Source organism: Haliotis asinina, chromosome 2 (genome assembly GCF_037392515.1).
Source record: "Haliotis asinina isolate JCU_RB_2024 chromosome 2, JCU_Hal_asi_v2, whole genome shotgun sequence".
NCBI classification, from domain to species: Eukaryota; Metazoa; Mollusca; class Gastropoda; order Lepetellida; family Haliotidae; genus Haliotis; species Haliotis asinina.
Genome location: NC_090281.1, coordinates 25,425,849 through 25,453,685, shown reverse-complemented (window position 1 = coordinate 25,453,685; position 27,837 = coordinate 25,425,849). Strand labels below are relative to the sequence as shown.

Below are 27,837 nucleotides of genomic sequence, written 5' to 3'. Positions count from 1 at the left end.
AAAATGGTGCTGGAACAAATTGGTGCAAGCCAGGTGTCTGATCAAAATCAGTATGCGGTGTCCATGACACACTTATAACCAATGATAAGTCACCAACTTCATCTGACGTCAGCAATGTACAGTGAGATTCATAAGTCAGTGCAATCACAGAGGGACGGAACATGAAGGAAGATTCAGCCTTGAATATTTTCTTCCTTTTCACATTCTCACAAAGGTTATAAAAAGCGTTATTTGTCCAGCTTGCCATCTCACAGCTTTTGATTCAGCATCCTAGCTCCGGCTAAAATGTCTCAGACATGGAAAGATCTCATTCAGCTGTTTCTCTGTTTTATGTCATTCTTAAATTGTTTTATAAAAGTATCAGAGTCTGTTTTATACAATTCTCTCTTCTGCTGTCTCATCTGACTCTTGACCAATTCTTTGATAGTCCTTGTCATTGTTCATGTTCGAGTCTCTCTCCATGTTCCTAAACAGTTCCGTTCATCTGACATTTTTATGTCTGCTTTTTCTTCTCTTATATAACTCTCAATTTTCTCATACAAATCCCTATCCATATGTATAATAAAGTCTTGTGTTTTGCTTCATGTAACTCTCTCTGTCCATTTTTCCAAACCTGTTTCCATATTTCATAGAAGTCTCTTTCAGCGCCTCATATACAATGCTATGAGTGGCAGAAGACTTCCCCACTTCACATGTATCTTTCTCAAGACTCTCATGATAATGTTCCCATTGGCTTTAATTGTATCTCTTGGCTCTCTTTAATCATATGAGTCTCTCGCCATTTGTTGGGTCGATCATCTTCTCCATCGGAATCTCTGCATTTGACCTCTGTTCCACCTGTGCAGGCTTGTATCGCCCCTGTAGTTTACGACTGCGCTTCGTGTACCATGCTGCATACAACAAAGCTGCAACCACCAGTAACAGCAGTATCACCACACATGCTGCAACAACTCCCTCGTTGCCACCGGTAACTCCACCAACCACAGGCAGCGCAACAGCTGTTTCACAGTAACGACCTGAAAGATCAATGTAATTCCAAATAAGGAAATATGTGAATGAGTGAGTTTAGGTTCATGCTGCACTCTGCAATATTCCACCTATACGGTGGCAGTCTGTAAATAATCAAGTCTGGACCAGACATTCCGGTGATCAACAGCATGAGCATCAATTTGCACAATTGGAAACCAATGATGTGTCAACCAAGTTAGAGAGTCTGACTGCGCAATCCTGTTAGTTGCCTCTTACGACAAGCATGGGTTACTGAAGATCAATATTACAACCCAGGCCTTCACGGGGAAAGGAAATATGTTGGCGGTACATTTTCATCAGACTGTTGTTGCCATGCACGCAATAAAATACCTCAGTGTAAGAAGCATCTGGTCTTTATTCTATTTTCTATTTATCAACCTAAACTGGATTCTATAGAATATGTTACTTGGGTGAGGTGATATCTTCTGTGAGACATGGCAAAAACAAATGTGGGGAATTGAACCCGGGAACGCGGTGTGACGAGCAACCACTTTAACCACTAGGCTACCCCACCATCCCTGCCGAGAAGTGACACATATGAGACTTCACAATCACATAACTTACTCAGCAACTGATGTTTGATAGCCTTCATTCCTAAAACACTGAGTGATACTGCTTGAAGAATGAATTTGGAAGATATAGAATCTCACCCTCATGTCTACTGATATCAATTATATCAACTAGTTGATAATATTCGAGGCTTCCTGAGGATATTTTCACTTTTATCAACTTGTGTTGATTTAACTTATATCATTAGACATGAGGGTGAGTTTATTTATATTGCCCAAAATCAGTCTTAATTAGTTTTCAATGAAAAAGGTACATCTGTGAACATGGTACTGCCTTTAGACCTACTGTGTTAAGTGATGTCATAGCATTGAGACAGCATTAAGTTTATGACATCATATCATTTTGAAGCATGAAAGTAATGATGTCAGGGCACTGTACAAAATCTACTGTCAAGGAGATATTGTTTGACATACAAATCTAATCTTCACATCTTCTACATAAAAAATATTAACAGAAGGTAATTTTCTACTTATCCACACAAACACCCAACTTTCTAAAGTCTTAGTGCCCTCACAAAGACCAGTTCAAGGCCATAAAGCCACATCCTCTCAGACACACAGTTAGAACAAGAGGCTGTTGAAAAGTGGTTTAGAAACTTAATCAAGTGCCTATATGTCTAATCAAATTGGATCCAGTTCAAGCTCCCAAATGTCTGACAACAAACCAGTGTTGTAGTATCCCAATGGGTGTGGCGTTCTGCAACCTGAATTAAATTTTTATCCTGAAACTATGGCGACACAAAAATTACATAAACCTGAAGTGCTACTGCGATAATTCATTTATCTTATCAACTGGTTTCAATTTGCCATTGTTCAAGTTAAAGAAATCAAAAACTGGTACAAAATAGTGTTGTGTTGTGTCAACAGTGTTGTGTTGTGTCGTAACAACCTTTTTGTTTTTAGCTACCCAGATACATATTGCAGTACAAGGTCTTTGGTTCAGTTCAGTAAATGAGATATGATTACAAAGCAGAAAATTGACAACAAGAGTCGAACTTTACACTGTATGATAACATTGGAAACAATAACCGTAATCTTTGTTATTTTGAATGAACAAACTGTTCTTTTACAACTTGATAGAAATGATGGTAAGCAAACAAAAAATGCTTTAAACTGTTTGATAACATGATGGAAACAGTAACCATAATCTTCTTCATTTTGATTTGCTTTAAAGTATACCAAACCAAAGTACAGTGATCCTACTGATACTGCAGTATTACTCCTATTGATGATATTATGATGATGATGATGACTTGAAGATTTCATGCTCAAACATTGCAGGGATGGCAACAGGTGAAAGTGACTTCAGCTGAAAATCAGCTGGGGGTCTTGAGGCCACAGGCCTCCAACAGGGTCCAGGATCGATTGATTTGCATTTAAATCTGTGAATTTCTAAGGTAAGTCGCCATCTTTGCGAGGTGTTTAACATGATATCAAGTACTTCATCAAGATCATATGGACCAATGAGATCTCATCATTCTGACAAGGAGGCAATAGAGTATAAATCAGTTTAAAAGGCACTGACATCTCCATTGGGGAGGTAATGCTGTCATTTTCTACTTACCACCTCTACCAGCTGCACATGTGCAGTTGTAGTCACCACGGACATTGAGGCAGCTGGACCCTTCACTACACCTGTGTGACCCCATCACGCACTCATCTACATCCACCTGGCAAATAGTCCCGCTGTACCCAGTGCCTATACAGTCACAGGTGAATGTTTCCGCCACATCGATGCAGGTTCCATTATTCATACATGGACCACTCTTGCATGGTTTCTCCTTGGTTTGACAGAGGGCACCAGTATACCCAGTTCCGGTACAGTCACATGTGTATGATTTGATTCCATCAATGCACCGACCACCATTTTGACAAACATGGCCACCACAGTCATCCGTGTTGTTTTGGCACCTGTCACCATGGAAACCTGTGCCACTGCAGATGCAGACGTAGTTGTTCATGAGGTCTATACACTGTCCACCATTCTGGCATGGTTTGGAGTTACAATCATCAATGTTCTGTCCACATGTCGGACCAGTCCATCCAGCAGGGCAGGTACAGCGGAACGAGCCGGGCAAGTTCACACAGATTCCTGTAACAGAACACAGTTAAAATGTGTCAACAAATATTACCTTATGTATATAGGTGTGTGGCTGAGCTTGGTTTCATACTGCTTGTTAGCAACACTGCAACATGATTTAGACATTTTGGCAATTAAATCCAAACACTTGATATGACTTGGAAATGATTTTAAACACTAACACTTAGAGTTGCACAATATATCAGTAAAAAAGTGAGAAGACGAAAGGAATATTCAATATGTCAGTAACACAGCTGCTAGTCTGAGACTAATGATTGTGCTATGCCGAAGTTAGTATGGGTATCAAGCTTGAAATGTTAAATATCTCATCAGTGACTAGTACATCCTGGCATGTGTAAGGGAGACAACCACCTGGCCAGGAACAACTGTATTCGTTTTGTAATATTCCTCAAACACATTATTAGAGTTTATGAATTTCGCAATAGTTAGTTAGAAAACATAACACAAACTATGTCTATTTTTCTATGATTCTTACCTCCATTATAGCATGGGTTGGTTCTGTTGCATTCATCAATGTCAATCTGACACCTATCGCCAGTGAATCCCTTACAATCACAATTGAAGCCTCCGACCGTGTTGTCGCACACTCCACCATTTTGACACCAACCATCTATGGCGCACTCATCCTCATCCTCCGTACACTGCTGTCCCCTGAAGCCCGTCCCCCGACAGTCACAGAGATAGGACACAGAGTGTGACGTACATCCAGGTCTGTTGAAACAGGACTGAGCCTGGCATGTCTCATTGTGCCAGCCACAGCGCGAGATGACATCAGAGCAACTACACAAACCCTGATAACTGCATTTCCCTGCATTAAAACATGGCTGACTGAAACACGAATCGGTAATATTTTCGCAGTATGTCCCTGTATACCCTGGAAGACATTCACATTTATACTGAGTAACAAGGTCAACACACCTGGCCCCGTTCTGACAAACGTGGGACTCGCATTCATTGATATCATTTTCACAGAATGTTCCACTGAAGCCAGACGGACATTCACACTTGTACGATTTGTCCTCGTTTTCAGCACAATGGCCATTGTTTTGGCATGGAGAAGAGCTGCACCCTCGATAGTCATATTCACAGTTGATACCTAGGAAGCCCTTAGTGCAGACACATCGATATCCATCGATATAGTCCTCACACACTCCGCCATGTCTGCAAGGTTGGCTGTCACACTCGTTGGTGTCATTTTCACACCTGAGTCCAGCAAATCCCGATTTGCATGTGCACTTGAACCCTGGGTAAAACGGCACGGAAGTATCAGTCGAGCTCTGTTGACACGTTCCACCGTTCTGACATGGGTTCTCCGCGCATTCATTGATGTCTGTCTCACAGTGTTGTCCAGTGTGGCCATTGTGACACAGACAGGTGTATTTCTGATCGGGAGAACTTTCATTGAAGAAACATGTAGCACCATTATAACAAGGGTTAAACTTGCACTGATTCACAGCAGTGTCACACTGTCTCCCTGTGTAGAAAAACGAACACTGACATCGGAATCCATCTTTGTCATTACGACATTCACCACCATTCAAACAAGGCTGACTTTCACAATAATCCCGGAACTGACAGTAAGCACCATAGAAGCCTGTGCTGCAGTTACAGGCATAGGCTGTGTTGCTCTGGACACAGGTGGAGTTGGGGCTACATTGGTGGCTGTAGCAATAGTTGAACGTCTCACAGTTGCGGCCGATGTATCTCTTGTCACACAAGCAGGTGTAGTTTGTGTTGTCATCGCTGGAAACACATCGGCCTCCATTGAAACACTGCTTGGATGAGCACACATATTTGTACTCACAATTGTCACCAAAGTAATCATCAAGACATTCACATTTGTAACTATTGATAAGATCTAAGCATGTAGCCTGGTTTTGACAAGGATTTCCTTCACATTCATTTATATTCTCCGTACAGTTCCTGCCCATCCATCCTGGCTTGCACTTGCACTCGTAGTCGATGAGTGTGGTAGACAGGCATTGTTCTGTGTTTTTCAGGGAGCAAGGGTTGGAGTTACAGGGATGGTAGCTTGACTCACACAACCGCCCTGTGAATCCAGGCGAGCATGAACATGTGAACTGTTTGTGACCATCAACGCATGTGGCACCGTTCAGACACATCTGACCTCGACAGTCGTCTGTACTCTGAAGGCAGTTATCTCCCTCCCAGCCTTCCATACACAGACAAGAGTGAGCATTCCACTTATCTTTACAGTAGGAGTTTGCAGAACAGGGGCTGATATGGCAGACATCGTCACTATGGCAACCAACCTGTACACTGTGATTCCTGGCATCCACTCCTGACTGAGGGGCGTGGCTAGGCAGGTAGTTCAGGTACTGGTTGTTGAAGGTCACATTACGCAAGCAACCCTTGAAGAAGCCAATCATATAGCTGGGATCACCTGGATGAAAAAGATAATAGTTTTATCAATACTCTGTCTGACCTCCGATGAAGGCTTAAGTGCACCACAAAAAATTCTGGTAAGTTATGCCATTTCTGTATTAAAACTAGCAGGTGGCATGTAGATGGTGGGAGTTATCTCCATTGGTTTGCAAAGCACTCTGTGTCACTACAGCAAAGCCTGGTTATGCACAATAGTACATATACTAGCTCAATCAAAGCCTAGCATAACTGAGACATGAGGTTGATCAGAAATGAAAACAAAGTTTCCAATTATCTAATGCCAGGAAGCAGAAATTAATGTCCCATGATGAACCTCTCTATATACCTAAGAGCAGAGCAATGTTATGTCTTCCATCAGAGCAAACCATCTCTACACCATCTTGTTGCCAACATGAACTTGATGGACTTCAAGGTCACAAACTCTTCATAATGTAGATTGTATGCCTGTTTGCATTTCCCTCAAGGCAATATGAACTCTGAACTCTCATGGCCAAACAAGGGGCGCATAAGCTAAACTAACCTTAATGTTGCAAGACAATGCAAAAACCAATATCAAAAGCTCACCTCCTCTCATCTGTATAGAATTGTTCTGCCTTATCATGCTGGGGTGCCAATACACAGTGACGACCCATGAAAATATGAACACATCTTGGCGGTGTGTGTATATAAATAGATTATACTGAATAATGATAAAAATAAGGTATGTGACCTTCTGATACACCTCATGCACCTGTGCGAAGACTCACCTGGTCTGAAGGGCTTGGCACCCAGATATACCATGATAGTGGTGTTAAGCCTGTTGTCGTACGGGTTAAAACTGGTCTGTATTGTTCTTGAGTCTGTATCCATGGTAATCCTCAGCTGGTTGTTGCGTCGGCGCCAATACACAGTATGCCAGTCGCCATCAGTTACAGTTTTTGCAAAAGTCACAGGCTCCAAAAACCCTGGAAAATACAATTGGAACTGAAATTCAGTGATACTCTATATATCACTTGAGAAGTTGAAACCTGATGCCTCAAGTGAATCCTCATTGCACTGCAGTCTGAGGTATAATCTGTTAGACTCATTCAAATTATTCCTCTCATCCAAGGATTTCGGAAATATGATGAGAAATGCCAGTGATTACATTGAATATTCAAGCACTTGATATAGGATAGAAAAGCCACAGTAATTTGGTGCACCTAGTGGCTGCCATAGTGGTATACTCCCCAGGGAGTTGAGATTGATAATACAATGTGCCATTGAGATTGACATCAATGTATAAGGGAAACAACAGTGCCTTGAGCAAACTCTTGATGCATGGATATATGCAGTATATAAATATACTGAATAATTAATTAAAATGTTTCCAGTTTAACTTGAACAGAGATTCAATGAATTGTATAAGACAATTTCCCTCAACTCACTGCTTGTTCCTGTGATGCTTATCTGGAGTTTCCCCCTGTAAGTCCGGTACTCTATGAGGTTGCTAAGCAACCCATTACTGTAGAACAGTTCATGGTACACAAGTGTGGCAGTAGCCTGCCTGGTCCTGAAATCAAAGCTGCCTGTGTCTCCAAATGGAAACATGGACCTGTTGATGGTGACGTGGATGTAGCTGGTGTTGCCGTTGAAGGTTGATGAGGACACTGGAGAAGAGAGACCATACTCAGCAGGTACTTATACCAATTCCATACCATATTCTTCTGGGACATGTTATTGAAGCAAAAATGCAAGGACTGTAGGCATGGAGTCAATCTACTCAACAGTTTCTCATTCCAACGTTTAACTCGGGGTGGTATTTCAGTGCACTAACATCAACTTTGTCATTAGTCCAAACACAGACACGGAAACATGGACAGATAGTCACAGCCAATCAGCTGAAGTGCTGGTTCATCACATTGAAGAGTTGCTTCCACACATGTTGAAATGTTAAGAGTTGATTCTCGAAGGCCCCCAGGATAATCAGGGTTAAACAATGCTTTAGATTGTTTTATCCAGATTCTTATTCAGAGCCTCTATTTTTGAAGTCCTCTCAGCGCTGAGATAGTCATAAGTACCATACATTAACATTAACATACAGCTACCTTAGCGTCAAGAGAGCCTTGAAAATCTAGTCCTTGACCTTCGTAGGTGAATAATGCTTCTACAGAAGTAGCAATTGACACAAATGTAATATGTTTAATATGCACCTGAATATCAGGGATGCCAGGTATGAGCTTCCTACATTGTATTTATGTGGGGAATCAAACCCAGATCTTCAACATGACAAAGTAATGCCTTAAGCACTAGGCTACCAACTGCCCCTGACTAAAATGAACTTAACATAACGTCCTGTACCTACCATCTGTACAGTTCTGTCCGTGGTAGTTGGACGGACATTGACAGGTGTGCCCCTCCCACCCAGAAACACACACACCCTCGTTCTGACAGGGGGAGGGGCTACATGTCTCCTCCCGCCTACACCCTGGGGTAGGGGGAGGGGGATCGTTGCCAAATATGGAAGCTACATTGGACTTGAGGTCGATTGGGTTGTAGTTGATGGTCAGGTCTCGCAGGCAACCTTCAAACCTGTACAAGAAACATGGACCTCTTCATACATGAATCAACAGGACACCATTACCAGATATAATTAATTGAACATGCTTCACTGTCATATCAAACAATGCTAACCATACTTCCTTTATAATCAGTTCATTAAAAAAACATTTTTTTTTTTTTGTTTGGAGCAGAGTGAACCTGTAGCTTTCATTCTGCTTGATGCCTATCCCAAACTTTCTCTTCTTTTCTGGACTTTGTTGAAACACTGTTTGCAAGTACTATGACGTTAAATACTACTTTCTTCATATAACCCATGACTCGCATGACATAAAATGCTATATTCCTCCTCATTTATTATGTTCCTTATATCATAACTATTAGTCTCCTGACAACTTAATAAGTTTTTTCTCATACCATATGCTATTTTCCTCATTTATCTACTATTTTACTTTATAAGGTGTTTCCTTATATAATATAATATTTTACTCTAGTTACATACTATTTTCCTGATGGACTGGAATGATGTTTAGATGTTCTCAACCTGGTATTCAAGGTTATTCAGAGTAGGTTATGATTGACTTCACATGCATTACGTACCCCTCGAAGGTGGGCAGTTTGCTGGGCCGAAGTCTCCACTTGTCGATGGCAGGGTGGTCGTGGAGCTTCCCTATGAACAGTGGCATGGAGACGAGGATGTAGCTGCTGACTGTGCCGCTTCCTGACCCAAACACGCCTGTGTCTGGCGTTGACACTACGGAGATTAACACAAGGATATCAGTGTGGTAAACGGTGAGTGAGTGAGTGAGTGAGCGAGTGAGCAAGCGAGCAAGCAAGTGAGCGAGTGAGTGATAAGAGGGACTAGTTAAGTTGAATAGGGAGTGTGCGTAGTAGCTGATGTTGAATGCGGTTGGCAATGATGATTTTCTGTAGTCACTATTGGCAAGAACAACTAGAAATGATGAGATTACAGATAGAAAATGTATGGGGGCTTTTTCACGTCTGTAAATTATTCATCTCAATTAAATGAAAAATTAAAAGCCTGTTGATGGTAAACAAAACAAGGTATTATAAGAACAGATTCCTAACAGTCATTCAATTCAGCATTATTTTTTTATTATTATTTTTTATTCCTGGACAGAGCACATCACTGGACAGGGTACATTTGCAGATAGCAATACAAAGTAAGAAGGATAGTAAAGGAAAAAAAATTAATAATGGTAACCATTTGAGGACATCCTGCCACTGACCTTGAATTTTGTATCTCCCTCCAGTGAGCACAAGGCTGACTTTGTACCACTCTCCATTGGTAACATTCTGTCCCACTCGGCTGACAGTGTCAGTGTTCCCAGACACAATGTGCAGCCGGATCTGTCCACGGTCAATCATCAAGGCCAAGGCGTCATTGGTCACCTACAGCATAGAAATAATTGACATGTAGGGCAATAGTCTCCTACAGCACCTACAAATTCCACAGTCAGGGTCTCATTGACTCATTGAACAACTGACACAGGGCAACATCAGTCTCCTACAGTAGCAAAACACTCGTCCTTCAAGGCAACATAGTAGTATAGGGAATGATAGTTCTGGACCACTTTACATATAGGTGTGCTAAAGCTAAGCAAAGCTAAGCAAAGCTAAGCAAATTGCTTAGCTTTGCTTAGCTTTGCTTAGCTTTAGCACACCTATATGTAAAGTGGTCCAGAACTATCATTCCCTATACTACTAACATTCATCACCTACAGCATAGAAGTGACATGTAGGGCAGCATCAGTGTGCAATACCACACAACCACATCCATCCACCAGTAGAGATAGAAGTGACGAATAGGGCAGCATCAATCCCTGCACATGAACATTCCTCATGAATAACAGCATGCCAAAGAACTCCTTTGGTGATTGTTCAGGGCAACGTAACTGGTGTGGGCTACAGGGATCAGATTTTTCAAACTGTGGCAATTCCTTTCCTGCAACACCATGGCCCTGGGTTGACAACAGGACAATGCCCGCCCTCATACAGCAAGGGTTGCTATGGATTTCTTGCAACACCACAACGTTGACTGACTGAATCAGCCTGCAAATTCGCCAGATCTTTCCCTGATAGAGCATGTTTGAGATGAAATGGATCGCCGTCTACGCCGTCCTCCTCATCCGCCAGATAATGTCCTTGACCTGGCATTACATCCCACAAGCCGTTGATAGGGTCTGTGTGTCATCGATGCACTGGTGTTCTCAGTGCTGATAGTGGACATACCTGTTGTTGAGCTTGTGACATGGTCGTTTGACCCCTGTCCCGCTTGTGGACTCATGACGTCTTTGTGACTGACTTTTCAATTGAAATTCCCCTGACTTGTTATGGTCTCACAATCCCTCTAATGAGGTTTATATGTACCGTTGACATTGTTATCATACATATCAACTGGTATAATATTTTGACAATGCAGTTTCCTAATGTGGCTAGTGTAGCTACATGTTGATAATTATCATTGCTCTCCCATTATTATCAAGTGAGTGGGTGAGAGAGTGAGTTTAGTTTTATGCCGCACTCAGCAATATTCCAGCAATATGGCCACAGTCGATGAATAACCGAGTCTGGACCACACAGTCCAGTGATCAACAGCATGAGCATTGATCTTTGGAAATGTGAACCGATGACATGTGTCAACCGAGTCAGCAAGCCTGACCACCTGATCCCATTAGTCACCTCTTATGATGAGCATTGTCAGTTTTTTGTGGCAGGCATGGGTTGCTGAAGACACAGGAACGTTATTATCAAGTGATGCTGTATGATTGTCTCACCGTGTAGAGCAGCATTCCCGAAGAGTTGGGGGCACTGAGCCAGAAGGACAGCTCCCTTATCTCCACCAGACCACTGTAGTGCAGCATGGAGGCAGCAGAGAAGTGGGCCATATTCTGGAACTCGCAGGTTTCTCCAGCAAATCCAGGTCGACACTGACAGTACTTCCTGGTCCACAGATCAACACATGTCCCACCATTGCGACACAGGTTAGTGTTGCATGGCTCATGGGCAGAGCATCCTGGTGTGGGGCGCTTCATGAACTGGCTGGAGATGGTCGGTGAGGGGGAGGGGGTGACAGAGGAGGAGTTCCCTGGGGGTAGCAGGCTCATGGTTTTGCTGTTGATCATCAGGTTCTGGAAGGGAAGATCCAAAAGGTAATAATAATAATAATAATAGTTTGGCCTTGATTTCTAGAGGTGAGTATAGCGGAGGAAACAAATGTAATGCAACATCCTATTGCAATAGCAAAAGTCCATTGCGAACAACTATTTCAATACTACTAAACTCCATTCACTTGGTCAATGCTCATATAACGAACAATCAAAGCACAGCTCATTATTACCCAGAAAAACCCAAGCGACCTGTGAGGTGCTATAAGGTTAATAGCCACATGTCTTATCCCGCCGGGTACCCATTTTCTGCTGGATGAACAGAGGCAATTTGAACAAACTCACTTTCCTAGGGGTCGGCATATGTATCACATGTGCTTCAATTTGGGGCATCACACAGAAACAAACTTCATGAGTAACATTATATGACATCATTCAATACTTATAAATGCTGCATTTATTATCATCCAATAACCTTCTTGAAGAAACTGCTCACACCCTGTCTCAGTGTGCGATATAAGTTCCATATTTTGCTGGCAAGTCGTGCTAGCTATGCCTGAAAGTTGTTGTCCACAAAATAATTCACTAACCCAATGTTGATTGTTGAAACTAAGCAAAAGATATAAAAAATAAATGGGAAAAGGTTTTTGTCGGCATGACACAGGTGGCTGCTTCATACACTGCCAAACACATCTGGCCTTACCCCTAGACAACCAGCAAATCCCTGCACTGTCTTCAGCTTGCTACGAATGTATGGAGTTACGCTTGGTATCCCCCCCATGTACATCTGATGCTCAAAGGTAAAGGCCATGTCCTGGTTGTAGGTGAAGGACACATAGCAGGTAGGCAAATTGTTGCAGTTGTTGGGATCCAGGGTGACACTGGTGAAGCTGTCCAGGATGATGATGTCGACGGTGTGACTGTAGATGCCGCTGATTGCCTGGCCCAAGGGGATGCTCTTCTGTGACGTCTCCAGGCCACGATTCTCAGTTACCCAGAATGCAGCTTGGTACAGTTCCAGGCTGAAGTGCTGAGGTCGCCCTTCTTTGTCCACCTGGTCAGTTGTTCAGATAAGGTATACTTCAGCACAGAAATGTGTATTATTAACTACAATTCAACACAAGGCAAAAGACACTGATCATTAACAGACCGTGTTGTAGATCAACAATAGTCACATCAGGTATCAGGTGTTCTTCAGATTCTAAAAAGTTGCATATATTGCTAAAAACTAAAGAATTTGTTTCATGTATGTGAAATCACATGGCAACCCTATCTTGTGACATTCCCATGTGTTACAATTCACATCACCCATGCACTTGTCAGATGTGATCATACAACATTGGTCATTGATCATGTATCACTGAATTGTCTGGAGTAGATTTCATGATTAATTATGTAATAATTTACAGGCCAGTCATACTACTGAAATATTTCTGTTAGCATATTTCCTAATAGTGCACTCAGCAATTCTTCAGCTATATGATGTCCATCTCTAAATAATCAAGTCTGGACCACACAATTCAGTGATCAAAAGCATGAGCATTGATCTGTGCAAGTGGGACACAATGACATGTGTCAACCGAGTCAGCGAGTCTAACCACCCAATCCCATTAGTTGCTTCTTACGACAAGCATGGGGTACTGAAGATCAGTTCTAACCCTGATCTTCACAGATAGGGATATGGTGATCTGCATGACAAATGGGATCCAATTTGCCACTAACAACAAGCATGGGTTGTTCAAGACCAACTCTAATCCAGATCTTCATAAGCTGTTGGAAAATTAATGTGTTTGATTTTTGCAACAAATAAATTAAATAAACCTAACAAACAAAAACTGGACTCACCCCCATCACAACAATGATGAGACCAGTGGGGACAGATGTTGTAAAGGTAAATCTCATCCCTATCATGTTGGCTGTTTCTCTCCGGCGCCGACGCTTTCCAGTCACCGAGAAGTCTGGCTGTAGTTGGACATAACTAAGGCCATCAAAGCTGGCTGTATTAACCATCTCACAGGTAGCCCCTGACACTCCGCTCGGACATACACACAAGAACTGACCGATCTGTGGCTCCGAACACTGACCACCATGAAGACAAGGACTGGATTCACATTCTTTGATATCTGTTGTACAGTTTACACCTGTAAAGACAGCAACAGTTTGTCATGTTTTGCATTCCACAAACTTGAAGGTCTTATTTAAATTGTATGTTAATGTTGGTATTGTAATCTAGAAGGATATTACTATTCATATACAATCCCTTTATCAAACTTAATGTGAATCCTCTCTGCTATCTCGAAAGTACCCAAATGCAACATGTAAGATTTGGGATAACACTTTCTCAGTGATGTACAGAATCTGTTACTTTTGGGGTTGAGTCCCATCTGCAATTCAGACCCATACTGTAAAGAGTGAGACACTAATTGCTACACACAAAGTCTGGAATCTAACCACCACCACAAGCTGCAGCGGATTATATTGCTGATGTGTGATAATATCCTGGACCTTTAATGCCTAGCCAATAATAGGGGGGATTCAACACCCTAATTCTTAGAAGTGAAATCTTGTATGTAACATACGTAACAAACAAGTAAACACTTTTGGAGTAGATACTAACAATGATATCAAGCTAGTTCTCCAGCTTGAATAAGTGAGTGAGTGAATGTAATGTTAACTGCGCTCAGCAATACTCCAACTATAAGGCGGCAGTCTATGAATAATCAAGTCAGGACCAGACAATCCAGTGATCAACAGTATGAGCATCTATCTGCACAGTTGGGGTGCCATGATGTCAGAGATGCCAACCCTGAATCAAATGAAAGCCTTGCCCAAAGCAATTCTCGAGCCCTGAAGGTGTGAGCTAGGGGTGAGCGTGAGAGGGGGATTGGGACCCTTTTGACGGAGGGTGTCTGGAGGGGTCTCCCCACAAAAATAGATTTACTCTGCTGGAAATATGCAATTTCAGGGCTAATTAACCAGATAATGCTTAACTCAAATGAACATATTCTAACAGCTATTTACTAACATTCTTTCAAACATTCTAAATTTATAAACATATTTGCATTTTCAAGTTTCTTTACAGATAAAGCGGAGAGTAGAGTTTGAAAATAGGAGTAACTCCTCCCAAATCGGAGTGGTTGGCATCTCTGTGATGTGTGTCAATCAAGTCAGCGAGCCTGACCACCCAATCCTGTTAGTCGCCTCTTCAGAGAAGCATAGTTTACTGTAGATCAAAACTAACCCAGATCTTCACAGGTCTCTCCAGCTTGAAAACAGTGGTGGTATCAACACACAACTCTCAATGGAATAAAGAAGGCTAGTTAAATCCTGAGCTGACTGTACTCACCTGTCATACCTGTGCGACAGTCACACCTGTATTTGTTAACGAGGTCCACACAGGTGCTCCCCATACCACAGGGGGAGGCAGCACACTCGTTGATGTCCACACTGCAGGCCAAACCTTCAGAAAGGGAGAAACAGTAATTAGTGAAGCATTCATAAAATGCCAATTGTAGGTGGCAATAGTTGTCAAAATAGGCACAAGGTTGAGAGGGTACTTATTTCTTTAATATCCTATGTCCATCTGAGATCTGAAACTGTAGACTGGTGGAAGAATTAGACAGTTGACTGACAGTTACTTAAGACTGGGGTTTGATTTTCCACGTGGGCACAATGTGTGCAGCCCATTTCTGATGCCCTGTCTCTCACTCTCTGGCTCACTCATTCACTCAAATGACACGTTCACCCATTCCTTCATGCTCTCCTACTCCCAGCAGATATTTGGAATGGTGAAGTAGTGTAGTGGTTTAAGCGTTTACTTGTTATACTGAAGATCCGGGTTTGATCCCCCCCATGGGTACAATGAGTGAAGCCCATATGTGGTAACCCCTACCAAAATATTGCTGGAATATTGCTAAAAGCAGAGTAAAACTAGACTCAGTCATTGTCCGCCGCATCAGTGAAACTGAATCATGCCTGAGTGACACATGATCAGCGGACAAACAATACTGCTGAATGATCTTCAGGTCTACATGTTGTTAACAATTTCAATTTTTTTTCATTTCAAAAATGCTTGTTTACATGCTATTTTTGTTGACATGCCAGACTGATATGAGGAGCTCAAAAGTTCCTTTGCAGACAGTACTTAATGAACTCTTTCTTGTACATAATGTCATTACATTATATATTATCATATCCCTTTATAGATCGTCACATGCACCAACATACACCTCCGACAAATCAGGTGACTCTTAACTTTATGGAGTGGTATGACACTGATGGGATGAGCATTCATGTTTACCAAGAGTAGCACCACAACCTGCTTAAGTCTTACCTGTATATCCTGGCATACATTCACACCTGAAGCTGTTGACGAGGTTGATACAGGTGGCATTGTTCTGGCAGGGTCTAGCTAACTCACACTCGTCAATGTCTGTCTCACAATGAGTACCTGAGAGGCAACAGATATGATGATTAGATAGGTAATCACACTCACATACATAGTCTGCTGTTCAGAAAGACAATACCATCCGCCAGACCATGGAGAAAGCAAGGTGTTGAACTGAGGCATGTACTTTCACTGATGGTTGCATGTGCTTCTACTGTTGAATATGTGCTTTCACCCTTGCAAGTGCTTTAACTGATGAGTGAGTTTTACTGTTGAATGTGCTTTAACTGATGAGTGAGTTTTACTGTTGAATGTGCTTAAACTGATGAGTGAGTTTTACTGTTGAATGTGCTTTAACTGATGAGTGAGTTTTACTGTTGAATGTGTTTTAACTGATGTGTGAGTTTTACTGCTGCGTGTGCTTTAACTGATGTATGCACTTTTACTACTGCATATGCATTAACTTATGTATGTACTTTCACTGTTGACAGCTTTTACCGATGCATGTGCCTTGACTGACGTATGTGCTTTCACTGTTGCACATGCTTTAAATGATGCAAGTGCTTTTACCAAAGCATGTGCTTTAACCAATGTTTTCACTGATGTCCGATGTACATTTCCTGGTGCAGTGGTTTTACAGATGTAGAAATGTTTTTCTACAACAGTTTAGGTGATGCACATGCACTTCTGTACAGATGTGGCAGGGAAAACACCTCAAGTCTTCCTCACCTGTGTAGCCCTGGGGACATGCACACTGGAACACCCCTGGCACCCCCTCCTGACAGGTTCCACCATGCTGGCAGGGATTAGGGTCACAGGGACTGATGAGCTCCGTACAGGTTAGCCCAGTGAAGTTGGGAGCACACCGACAACGGAAGCCATTACTAGCATCGGTGCATGTGCCCCCATTCTTACAGGGGAGTAAACTGCACTCGTCTATGTTGGTCTCGCAGTTGGCACCTGACACAAAACAAATTGTTCAATCAGAAACAAACATGTTAATATTTCAAAGATTTCATATTTCAAGACTAGGCATTTTACTGATTTAATTCAAAATTTCATATTATTTAACAGCAAATAGATTGTATTGCAACATACTGTAATTCTGGTAGACACATTCCAATATGTATTGTAATATATCAAGGAAAGAAAACTTTCAAAATTTCCTACTTAGACCACAGGACCAGAGAGAGGACAATAATGAGTGGTTCTATCTGTACTTCACTGGTCCAAAATAACATTAATAGATAAGAGATTTACTTAACTATCAATACAAAATTCACCGGCCACCATGATCACTGCAAATTTATCGTTTAGTGGTCCTGATGAATTTCTACTAGGCAGCGACTACAGAACTTGTGTACGTTTCATTCTGTATATATATTGGAAGCTTCAGTGTTTGACATTGATTGCTCATGGAGAGTTGTTTCTACATACTAAAGCCCTTAAAATAAATGTTATGGCTGTGATCACAGAAATGCTGGATTAAAATTTGGTTTCGATGGATTGTATTTTCTTTTTTATATTTTTTTAGATGAAAATTATGCTGATTTGTCAAATAATTACAATGGAAAACTTCAGTGAGAATAAAGGTCCAACCTCAGACAAAAGCCACAGAGATAATCAGAAAACCTCAAATACTTGTATTATACAATATATCGGTTCTTAAAAAACCCACTGAAATACATATTGTTTGAACTGGGCATTGTGATATACAGTAAGTTGTGCAGTCCTATCAGTGAATATAGCCCTAGACTAAGACTTTGAGAAAATCACACATGAAGTGATGATAAGGAATATAAGACCCTGATGGATGAGGATGACTCACCTGTGTATCCAGGGTAACACTGACAGGTGTAGGTATCCCCCTGCTGCACACAGGTCCCCCCAGACCTACATGGTGCGATCTCACACCCGTAGTCCCTTGATTCACACGTAACTCCGGTCAAACCTGGATCAGGAACAATCTTTGCTTTGACAAACTCTGGCGAGTTGAGAAGAAGTCATACGAAAAGATTTATCTCACTCAAGCAACATGGAGACAAAGGTTAGTTACTTGACTGTGATCAAACTCACACCAAACTCACCTCACTACCTCCTTAAACCACAGAGTTGGATTCAAACCACAGACAAGGACTCACACCAAACTCACCGAGAGGACAAAGGCACTGGGGGCTCCCACCCACCACCTCCATACAGGTGGCATTGTTCCGACAAGGACTCAGCTGACACTCCTTGATGTCCACCTGGCAGTTGGGACCCGTCCAATATGGGCTGCACACACAGGTGTATCCACCAATCAGATTGAAGCAGTGACCACCATTCTGACACAGAATTGCTGATTGGTCACATTCATTGATGTCTTGACCACAGTCCTGACCCGTATATGTTAAAGGACACTGACATGTGTAGCCTGTTAGGATGAAAAAGAGAATTAAGAAGTCTGTTCACGATTGCGGTTACTGTGTCAATTCAATCAACGATTACTGCACTTACATAGCACTATGCGTCTACGTGTTTGCCTTAAGTCTGCTGCTCTGATGGTTTAACATCAATATTCCACTCAGACACAGCATACACACCACTGAATTAACCCATCCTTGTTTTATTCCCATAGTGCCTACTGTTAGTCAAGGTAACAACAAGTACCATCTTTAAACATGAGGGATCAAACCAAGGACCCTTAGCTCTCCAGGCTGGCACTCAATCCACTAAGCCAAGGAGGCATTCTATGTAACTTGTAACAAGTGAGTGAATGTCTGTAATTACTCAGCAATATTCCAGCTACATAGCAGCAGTCTGTAACCAATCGAATCTGAACCAGACAATCCAGTGATCAACATCATGAGCATCGATTCACAAAAATGGGATACGATGACCTGTTAACCAAGCCAGCGAACCTGATCACCCTCTTATGACAAGCATCGGTTTGCATGAGGAGGGATTCTAAGCCTGATCTTCATGCATCGTAGCTTGTAACATGTATAGTACAACTGACATATGATTCATCAAATGCAACAAATACATTACCATCATGCAAATAGTTACCATTTTGTTTTGGTGTGCAAGTTCCTCCATTTTGACATGGCGAAGACATGCAGTCATCTGACTGCAGTTCACAGTACGTCCCTGCAAACTCCTTGGAACACCGACATTTGAAGCCTGCATGTCCGTCAGTGTTCTCAACACACGTTCCTCCATTCTGACAGGGGTTAGACCGACAGTCATAAACATCACCCTGGCAACGATTGCCAATAAAACCAGCAGTGCAGGTGCATCTGTAGCCCTCGACAACACTGTTGTCACGGAAACAGGTGCCACCATGGAGACAGGGGTTAGGGAAGCAGGGATCTACATCAGTGTCACAGTTCCTGCCAGTGTATGGGTATGGACACTGGCAGACGTACGTGTTGCCAATGTCTATGCAAGTGCCATGGTTGTTACATGGGTTACTATGGCAATCATCTATATGGACGCTACAGACATCTCCTGTCATTCCTGGGGGACACTCGCAGCTGGAACACCATATTTCAAATATGTCAATTGCATCTAATTATATGTCCACTATGTAATTTTCAGATGAATAGGTTTCATACTTCCTCTGTCACCTGCACTAGGAAATCGAGACTGTTGGGTCTGACTGAGTGAGTGAGTTTGGTTTTATGTCGCTTTGAGCAATATTGCAGTAATATCCACAGCAGGAGACACCAGAAATGGGCTTCACACATTCTACCCATTTACGGAATCGAACCCAGGTCTTCAGTGTGACAAGCAAACACTTTAACCACTACACTACTTCACCGTCCCAAATATCTGCTGGGAGTAGGACAGCATGAAGGAATGGGTGAATGGTTCATTTGAGTGAATGAGTGAGCGAGGGAGTGAGAGACAGGGCAGCAGAAATGGGCTGCACACATCGTACCCATGTGGAAAATCGAACCCCAGTGTTAAACAATGACAAGCCAACATTTTACCCACTAGGCTACCCAACAGCCCATCTTAGTATTGGGAGAAAGGAGATTCATGTCCAACAGATTAACGACTTTGGTGTGGCTGTAAGTATGGGTATTGTCCTGAAAACTAAAGGTTATAATCAAGGATCCTGGCACTAGTAAGGGTCACAATTCTGTGATCAAATTAATGCTTTTTTTCAATTTCCAAACCACCAGCCTCCTTCAATTCTTGTTGGTATATCTAAACCCTAACTTGGCACCGTCGTTAAATGGGCCTCATCCAATACTAGTAAGTAATTCTAACTCTCACTAACAAACTGTTGAGTGCTTGCACATGGCATCAAACTGTTTTCTGCTACATTTATGGTAACTATTCACTAAAACATGAAATGAAAGAATCTTTGTCTTATTGAGTGAGTGGGTGAGAGAGTTTAGCTTTGCACTACTTTTAGCAATATTCAAGCAATATCATGGTGGGCAACACCAGAAATGGGCTTTACACATTGCACCAGCGTGGGGAATCGAATCCTGAGTTCTTAGAATGACAAGTGAATGCTTAAACCCAGTGATGAGACTCACCTGTAGTGATTGACTCGGTCCACACACACCTGGTAGTGCTGGCATGGGTTGGAGACACAGTCGTTGATGTCAACATCACAAGTGATACCAGTGAAGCCAGGCCGACACTTACAACCAAAGGTGTTAATGTCCGGCTCATAACACACCCCTTTATTCAAACAGGGCTGACTTGCACATTCATCGACATCCACCTCACAGTTCTTCCCTTCATAACCTACAACACAAGGGAAGATCGAAATATGTGAATACTTTTAGATATGAGAAACCCTTAAAAATGCACAACAAATTAAACACAACAATCAGAACAAACTACACACAAAAAATTTAGAATAAACTCATTCATCCATTCTGAGTATGACAAAAAAACACGCAAATAAAACTTCCAAGCCTAGGTTAGACTCAATGGGAAGCCAATACAAACACAATTACGGCCTTTTGTTTTCAATTTCATGTTTTGAGGATTAACAAGAAAAAATTCTTGGTCAGTAGGGAGAGGGGGCAAAAAATGAATATGGCGATGTTATTTTCACACTTATCATATTGTTATGAGTTCTGACGATTTATGTGATTTTCTTTGGTAAATCATAAAACATTTTCAGGGAATATTTGAAAGGTATAATTTGCTATATTTTCTTTTGTTTCACTTTGCTTTATCATGTTGGCAGGATATATTGGGAAAAAATATATGCAAAATAATTTTTTCCCCCACTTTCTTAACATTTTGGGTCGGAGGATCATAAACCAAGTAATAAAATCAAAAGAGCCATAGATACTGACTGCCAATATATAAATGCATAAAATGATTCCAATTCAACCAGTGATGACACATCCCAGGCCTAGACTTATGAAGCTCTCTCAGAACTGAGATAGTCATATTTTAATGTATGGCACTTATGACTATCTTAACATTAAGAGAACTTCGAAAATCTTGGCCTAGAAGATACTTACCTTCCACACAGGAACAGTTGTAGAAGTTGATGCCATCATGGCAACTGCCACCATTACGACAAGGATTCGAGGAACACTCATTGATCTCAAGTTCACATCTGTTGCCGTGGTAACCAGGTTTACAAAAACATGTATATCCACCTGAAACAAAAAGAAACAACGAATGTCCAAAATCCACTGAAACTTTGCACACAGATCATGAAGTCCAAAGGTTAATGAGATATGCTCCATAGAGAATTATTTTCAGGGGGAGAAGAGGGTACGCACCCACCCATCCCAACCCCTGGTAAAACTGAATGGCACATTTCGGGAATCGGGAATTAAGCAAACTAATATTTATCAAGAGGACTAATCATATGCAAGTCTGAGAGATTCAAATGTATCTAATTCCTTAAACATTACAGAACTAAAGAATTCACCAATCAATACTTAGGTTTGAGGATGTACTGAGACAATATTCTGAACCTACCAGAAGGCTTCTCAACACATACAGCATTGTCCCCACACGGGTTGCCGAACTGACACTGTCGTATGACAGCCTCACAGTTCTTCCCCATGAAGCCATCCACGCAGTCACAGCGATATCCACCAATCAGATTCACACATGTTCCATTGAAGTGGCATGGATGACCTTGACATTCATTGATGTCGGATTCACATTGGCTTCCAGAGAAACCTGTAAATTGTAATATGTCCAGTCAGAGACCTATTATATCATATGGTCTGTGGTCCTGTCAACATATGCAGAGGTCGTCACTGAAATCTTATACAAATCATTAAGAAATAATGCTAAGATTGATAACTCCAACATACACTGAATAAATACTTCCATGCAGGAATCTAAAATTTAACAATTTGTACTGGTTATTCTCATGACCTTGACCTAAACTGACCTAAACCATGAAGAGAGAAACCTGTTAACAAAATTTGCCCTACCATACTCTTCTGTTCGTTTTCTTGACAAATCATGGAAATTGATCTTGATGCAATGCCCTATTCTTTGTTTGTCAGTTGCTTAATAGAGGGAATAATGTGGCGTTAAACATCAAAGAGACAAACAAACTGGAGACCTGGCCTATGTCTGATATCTACAAATGATTAACTTATGACTTTCTGTTAAAAAAGAGGAAAGATAAACACTGCCTACACTTAAAACGCTACCTACCTTCCCCACAGTCACAGGTGTAAGAACCATAGGTATTGTTGCATCTGCCCATATTGAGGCATGGTGAGTTATCTCCCCTGCACTCATCAACGTCCTCGCTGCAGGTGATACCCTGGAAGTTGTTTGGACACTTGCAGGTGAAGTTGTTGAAGCCGTCGATACACAAGCCGCCATTAGCACATGGCCGTGATTTACACTCGTCTATCTCCTAGAACACCAAGAATTTGGAAAATGGGGACAGGTCACAGTATCTCATATATGGTAAATTAAATTTTCAGCTACACTTAGGTTGTATGTAAATTTTCAAAATCAAAAGTGTACAAGAATTTGGGCAAAGGTCCTTGTGGGAAAAAGTTCTGTGGGCAAAGTTTTTTGTGGATAAAGTTCCTCGAGGACAAAGTTCCTGGATTCCATCAATGAGTAACCCAACTGACATCAGTTACACTTCATCGTTTCAGAATGTTGCAACCATTCTCACACTGACTCAATAGATATGACAGACATTGTAGATATGCCTACAATCTAGGTGCTAGTGTTCTAACCTGCTGACAGTAGCGCCCCTCCCAGCCTGTCCTACAGATGCAAGTGTAGTTGTTCACGCGGTCGTCACAGGTGGCGCCATTCACACACAAATGTGGCACTGGCCCACGACAATCATCAATGTCCACCTCACACTGGCGCCCTAATCAGAAACATACATATCATTAATTATTATGTTACAGGAGAATTTTATGCATTGTACACGTATATACATAACCTTAAAAAAAAACATGACATAAGTAAAATTACACTATCAGATCATTGTTAGAGAATCAAATAAAGAAAAGGTATTTAGTCTCACTAATTTTTTTTTATTCAGTCATCTAGCAAATGCATGCCCATGAGCCTTTTACCTCCAAATGAAAAAATCAGTGTCGTGAATCCTTCTTTTGTTTGAAAAAATATCCCGTATACATAAGTCAAGCAGATATTCATTCTGTCCACATCCATCACTGGTTAATAAGAGATGTTTTGATCAGTAGACCTAAAAATTAAAATACCTTATACCTCATATTTTTGGATAAAAATCTAATTAATTACAGTGTCAAAGGACACAGGAACACTGCATTCAGAAAAGCCTGTAACTATTCTGCTGATGGAACCATGAAAATTACGGAATTTTATACTTCATTTGATGGTTCACCAAAGGATGTGGAGTTATCATCAAATTCTTATCTTGTCTGGTGCAAACTGGCCATTTATCTTGAAGTTCTCGTAAAGTCTTCATAAACCCATCATTCATTATCTTTCAAGCTTGTAAAATGATCAATCCAAAACTATAAAGTAAACTTTAAAAATGTCAAATGTTAAAACAGAACATTTCTTCAAATTCTTTCCAATAATAAAACTAGTTGACATTAATAACGACTTTTTTTCAGTTGAATAAGTGATTTCTTGGAAAATTTTGTTATAAGTACATTGTTTTTTGTAAATCTGTATAATTTGATCTGGTCACCTGATACTAATTACATTTTGTCGTTCTCCTACCTGTAAAGCCCAAAGGACATTGGCAGGTGTATGAGGCTCGTCCATCTACACACGTGCCCCCATTGCGGCAGGGTCCAGATGCACATTCATCAATATCGTGGTCACATGACCTTCCTGTGTATCCAGCAGCACACATGCAGGTATAGCCATTGACCATGTCCACACACGTAGAGCCAAACAAACACAGACCTGGCAGACAGTCGTTGATGTTCACTGAACATGTCATGCCTGTGAAGCCTCTAGCACAGACACAGGAGAAGCTGTTGATGCCATCTTGACAAGTGCCACCGTTCTGACATGGCGCCAACTGACAGTCATCTATGTCAGTCTCACAGTCAGATCCTGAAAATAGTTGTCATTCATGACAAATGTTTTCCAAATATTTAAACATATATGAGCATGGTTGAATGCCACCTTCAGCAGCAAAATATCAACGGAAGACACCAGAAATGGGCTCTATACATTGTGTCCACATGGGGAATCAAACCTGGGTCTACAGCATGATGAACAAACAGGTTAACCATATAGCTAAACCAGGGGTTAGTGAGTGAGTGAGTGAGTGAGTGAGTGAGTGAGTGAGTGAGTGAGTGAGTGAGTGAGTGAGTGAGTGAGTGAGTGAGTGAGTGAGTGAGTTTTTATTCTGCTTTAAGATGAATTGATAGGACAAGATGTTAAACATCCTAAGATTTACTGTACAACATATCATCATCATCAAAAGCTTTATTACGTATGAATGCCACAGGCCGAAATTAGGAGATAAACATCATGTGATGGCCAATTTCCGGGTGTTACTGAGTATCTGAAGCACGAGAATGCATTCGGAACTGATGGCTTCCCGTGCTTCAAATACTCAATAACACCCGGAAATTGGCCAACACACGATGTTTATCGATATTGTAAACAAAAAAGTAAACCAAAGGGGTGTTACTGTCTGCACTCGTTTACATCGAGTATGGGTACAGCAGTGAAGTGTCATCAGCTGGCCGTTTCAACTGGTTCACATGCTAGCATCTGGGGTCACTCATTTGTGGCGTCATTCTAACTTTACGTCACAATATGATTTGAATGACGTCACCACTGTTGATGACACAACAAAACAATTGTTTACATGTCAATACCCAGTGAATAGGCTTTTAGTTTCTCGGAATCTACAGAGACTTTTGGTTTACAATACATATTAACATACATATTCAAAACAAGCAAGGCTTTTCAGCTTTAAGATTAATTCATTCATGTCTAGAGCACAAACATTTGTGTGTCCAATCACTTGTGCCAATCCAGTCATCTGTCTGTTCAATAGTCCAAGCCCATGGAGATACCATTCCATAGATTAAGAAGGATATACATGTAAGACAGATATGGTCAACTCTCTGATGAGCAGACCTTGTTCTATCCTCAGGAAGTACCCAATCCACTGCACTACTCATTACAATTGTCTAAAAATATAACCAAGGTACACCAAATATTGTCTTCATACATTGTATCCATTCTGGAATCAAATTCAGACCCTCAACTTGATGAGTTAATGTTGCAACCATACATTTGTTCTGCTGTCTCTTGAAACAGGAACTAGAATTCTTAAAACAGGAACTTGAATAAATATTGCACACATTCAGTGCAAAAACGGTTAATACATCCTATTTTCATATTGATAGAGGTGGATTTCTTAGTCCTAAAGGGATCTGTCATTCCCACAAGGATCTGTCATATCCACCAAGGATATGTCATTCCAAACCAATGTTCTGTCATTCCCACCAAGGATCTGTCATTCCTACCAAGGATCTGTCATTTCCACAAAGGATCTGTCATTCCAAACCAAGGATCTGTCATTCCAAACCAACATTCTGTCATTCCAACCAAGGATTTCTCATTCCTACCAAAGATCTGTCGTTCCCACCAACGAACTGTCATTCCAACAAGGACCTGTCATTCCTACCAAGAATCTGTCACCGATGTCAGAGATGTGACAGATCTGCCCACTGCCTATAATTCCTACCAAGGGTATCAACCCCACCACATCCACCTACATATGAATGAACTTTATAACTTTCTAAACTATCATGTTTAAAAAACAAGAAGAAACTTCTCTTGAGAAAGCAGTTTCTTTGAACGTTAGCAGTGTTCCTGAACATTGCATGTTTTTCTTTCCAGCAGGAGCTACTTATGAAAAACAGCTAAAAGGAGCTTCTGGATGACAAAAAATTGTGAAGGAGATTTCAAGTTGTATAGTTGTATGTTCATTCCATCAGACAGCACAACTGAACTTTTCTAAGAATATATATATACTATCTTCAGTAGGAAAACTCAAGGTCAGCAGAAACGAATTCCTTGGAGAATACTCCGAGACAGTCCTCAGATGAAGTGCAATCCAGGGAATTTGGTTTACAAATCCTGTTCTCTGAGACAGTCCTTCTTTATCATATCTCCAATGACAGAAGGTCACCTGACACTCAAGTCATGAATCCTGAAGAAACTGAAATGCAGTTTTTGCGTCTAACATTATCAGCTACTTCATTTTTTGTTGAGACACCTGAGCTTGCCAGAGAACTTGTTTTTCCCAAACCGCTGCTGTAATTCATGACTATCAGTATAATCATGTTTCCCTCTACAGTGGAACTTATCTAGACTGGTGTTTTTCAGCTGAAAACATCTTGACATTTTTACATGAATATGTACCGTGTCTATCTTGATGGAAATATTCCACTGAGACACCGGCAGGAATGTGCTTTTTAACGTCTTGGAGATTCAGACTTTCAATTTAAAAACAGCGCATTTTTTGTATGAAACTTCTGCAAAGAAAGTTGGTGAATCTATTTCTTCTATATAGGTTTTAGTGAGTGAGGGAGCGAGTGAGTTTAGTTTTACGCTGCTTTTGGCAATATTCCAGCAATATCATGTCAGCGATTCACATATTGTACCTTTGTGGGGATTCCAACCAGGGTCTTTTGGGTGACGAGCGAAGTCTTCAACAAAGTTCATGAATTCACTTAACACAACACTAACCAAACAGTAGGGTAGGCTACAGGTTTAAGCGTTCGACATCACACGCAAAAAGTGGGTTTGATTCTAAACATGGTTACAGTATGTGAAACCCATTTCTGGTGTCCCCTGCTGGAATACTGAAGCAGTGCTGATTTCTTTGATGTCCAATGTCAATCTGAGATCTTGAAACTGGTGAAAAAAAATACAGTTGACTAACCTAAAGTACACCTTCAACTGATTCTATGAATCCCAGTACTGGGAAAGTGGGGTAGCCCAGTGGTTAAAGCATTCACTCATCATATCAAAGACCTGGGTTTGATTCCCCACATGGGTACAATGTGTTAAGCCCATTTGTGGTGTCCCCAGCTAGAATTGCTTTAATATTGCTAAAAGAAGCATATTACCAGATTCACTTCACTACTCATGAGTACACATAAATACATTGGTTGATGACAAACTAATTCAATGCCAACATTACAATGTGACGTTGTGAGTGTGTAAACCTACTAAAATTTCAAGGATGTATGTTGTCACCATGGGGCATGG

At 41.2% G+C, this 27,837-nt stretch overlaps 1 protein-coding gene across 1 annotated transcript in view; it reads right to left on the bottom strand.

Annotated features, from left to right (window-relative positions):
- Positions 1–503: 503 nt before the first annotated feature.
- Positions 504–27,837, bottom strand: part of LOC137272407 (protein eyes shut homolog) — an 89,165-nt gene continuing 61,831 nt past the window's right edge. Inside the window, exons 15-37 of the mRNA XM_067804787.1 lie at positions 24,310–24,651; positions 23,325–23,464; positions 22,783–22,990; positions 22,087–22,293; positions 21,618–21,758; positions 20,670–20,883; positions 19,186–19,652; positions 18,290–18,550; positions 17,966–18,088; positions 16,867–17,097; positions 16,084–16,200; positions 15,097–15,210; positions 13,596–13,891; positions 12,454–12,804; positions 11,421–11,774; positions 9,873–10,035; positions 9,223–9,376; positions 8,429–8,655; positions 7,512–7,733; positions 6,852–7,049; positions 4,175–6,103; positions 3,163–3,690; positions 504–1,016 (exon numbers count right to left, since the gene is read on the bottom strand). Coding sequence (XP_067660888.1) covers positions 763–1,016; positions 3,163–3,690; positions 4,175–6,103; positions 6,852–7,049; positions 7,512–7,733; positions 8,429–8,655; positions 9,223–9,376; positions 9,873–10,035; positions 11,421–11,774; positions 12,454–12,804; positions 13,596–13,891; positions 15,097–15,210; positions 16,084–16,200; positions 16,867–17,097; positions 17,966–18,088; positions 18,290–18,550; positions 19,186–19,652; positions 20,670–20,883; positions 21,618–21,758; positions 22,087–22,293; positions 22,783–22,990; positions 23,325–23,464; positions 24,310–24,651 — 7,241 coding nt within the window. The 3' untranslated portion in view covers positions 504–762. The remainder of the gene's footprint in view (positions 1,017–3,162; positions 3,691–4,174; positions 6,104–6,851; positions 7,050–7,511; positions 7,734–8,428; positions 8,656–9,222; positions 9,377–9,872; positions 10,036–11,420; positions 11,775–12,453; positions 12,805–13,595; positions 13,892–15,096; positions 15,211–16,083; positions 16,201–16,866; positions 17,098–17,965; positions 18,089–18,289; positions 18,551–19,185; positions 19,653–20,669; positions 20,884–21,617; positions 21,759–22,086; positions 22,294–22,782; positions 22,991–23,324; positions 23,465–24,309; positions 24,652–27,837) is intronic.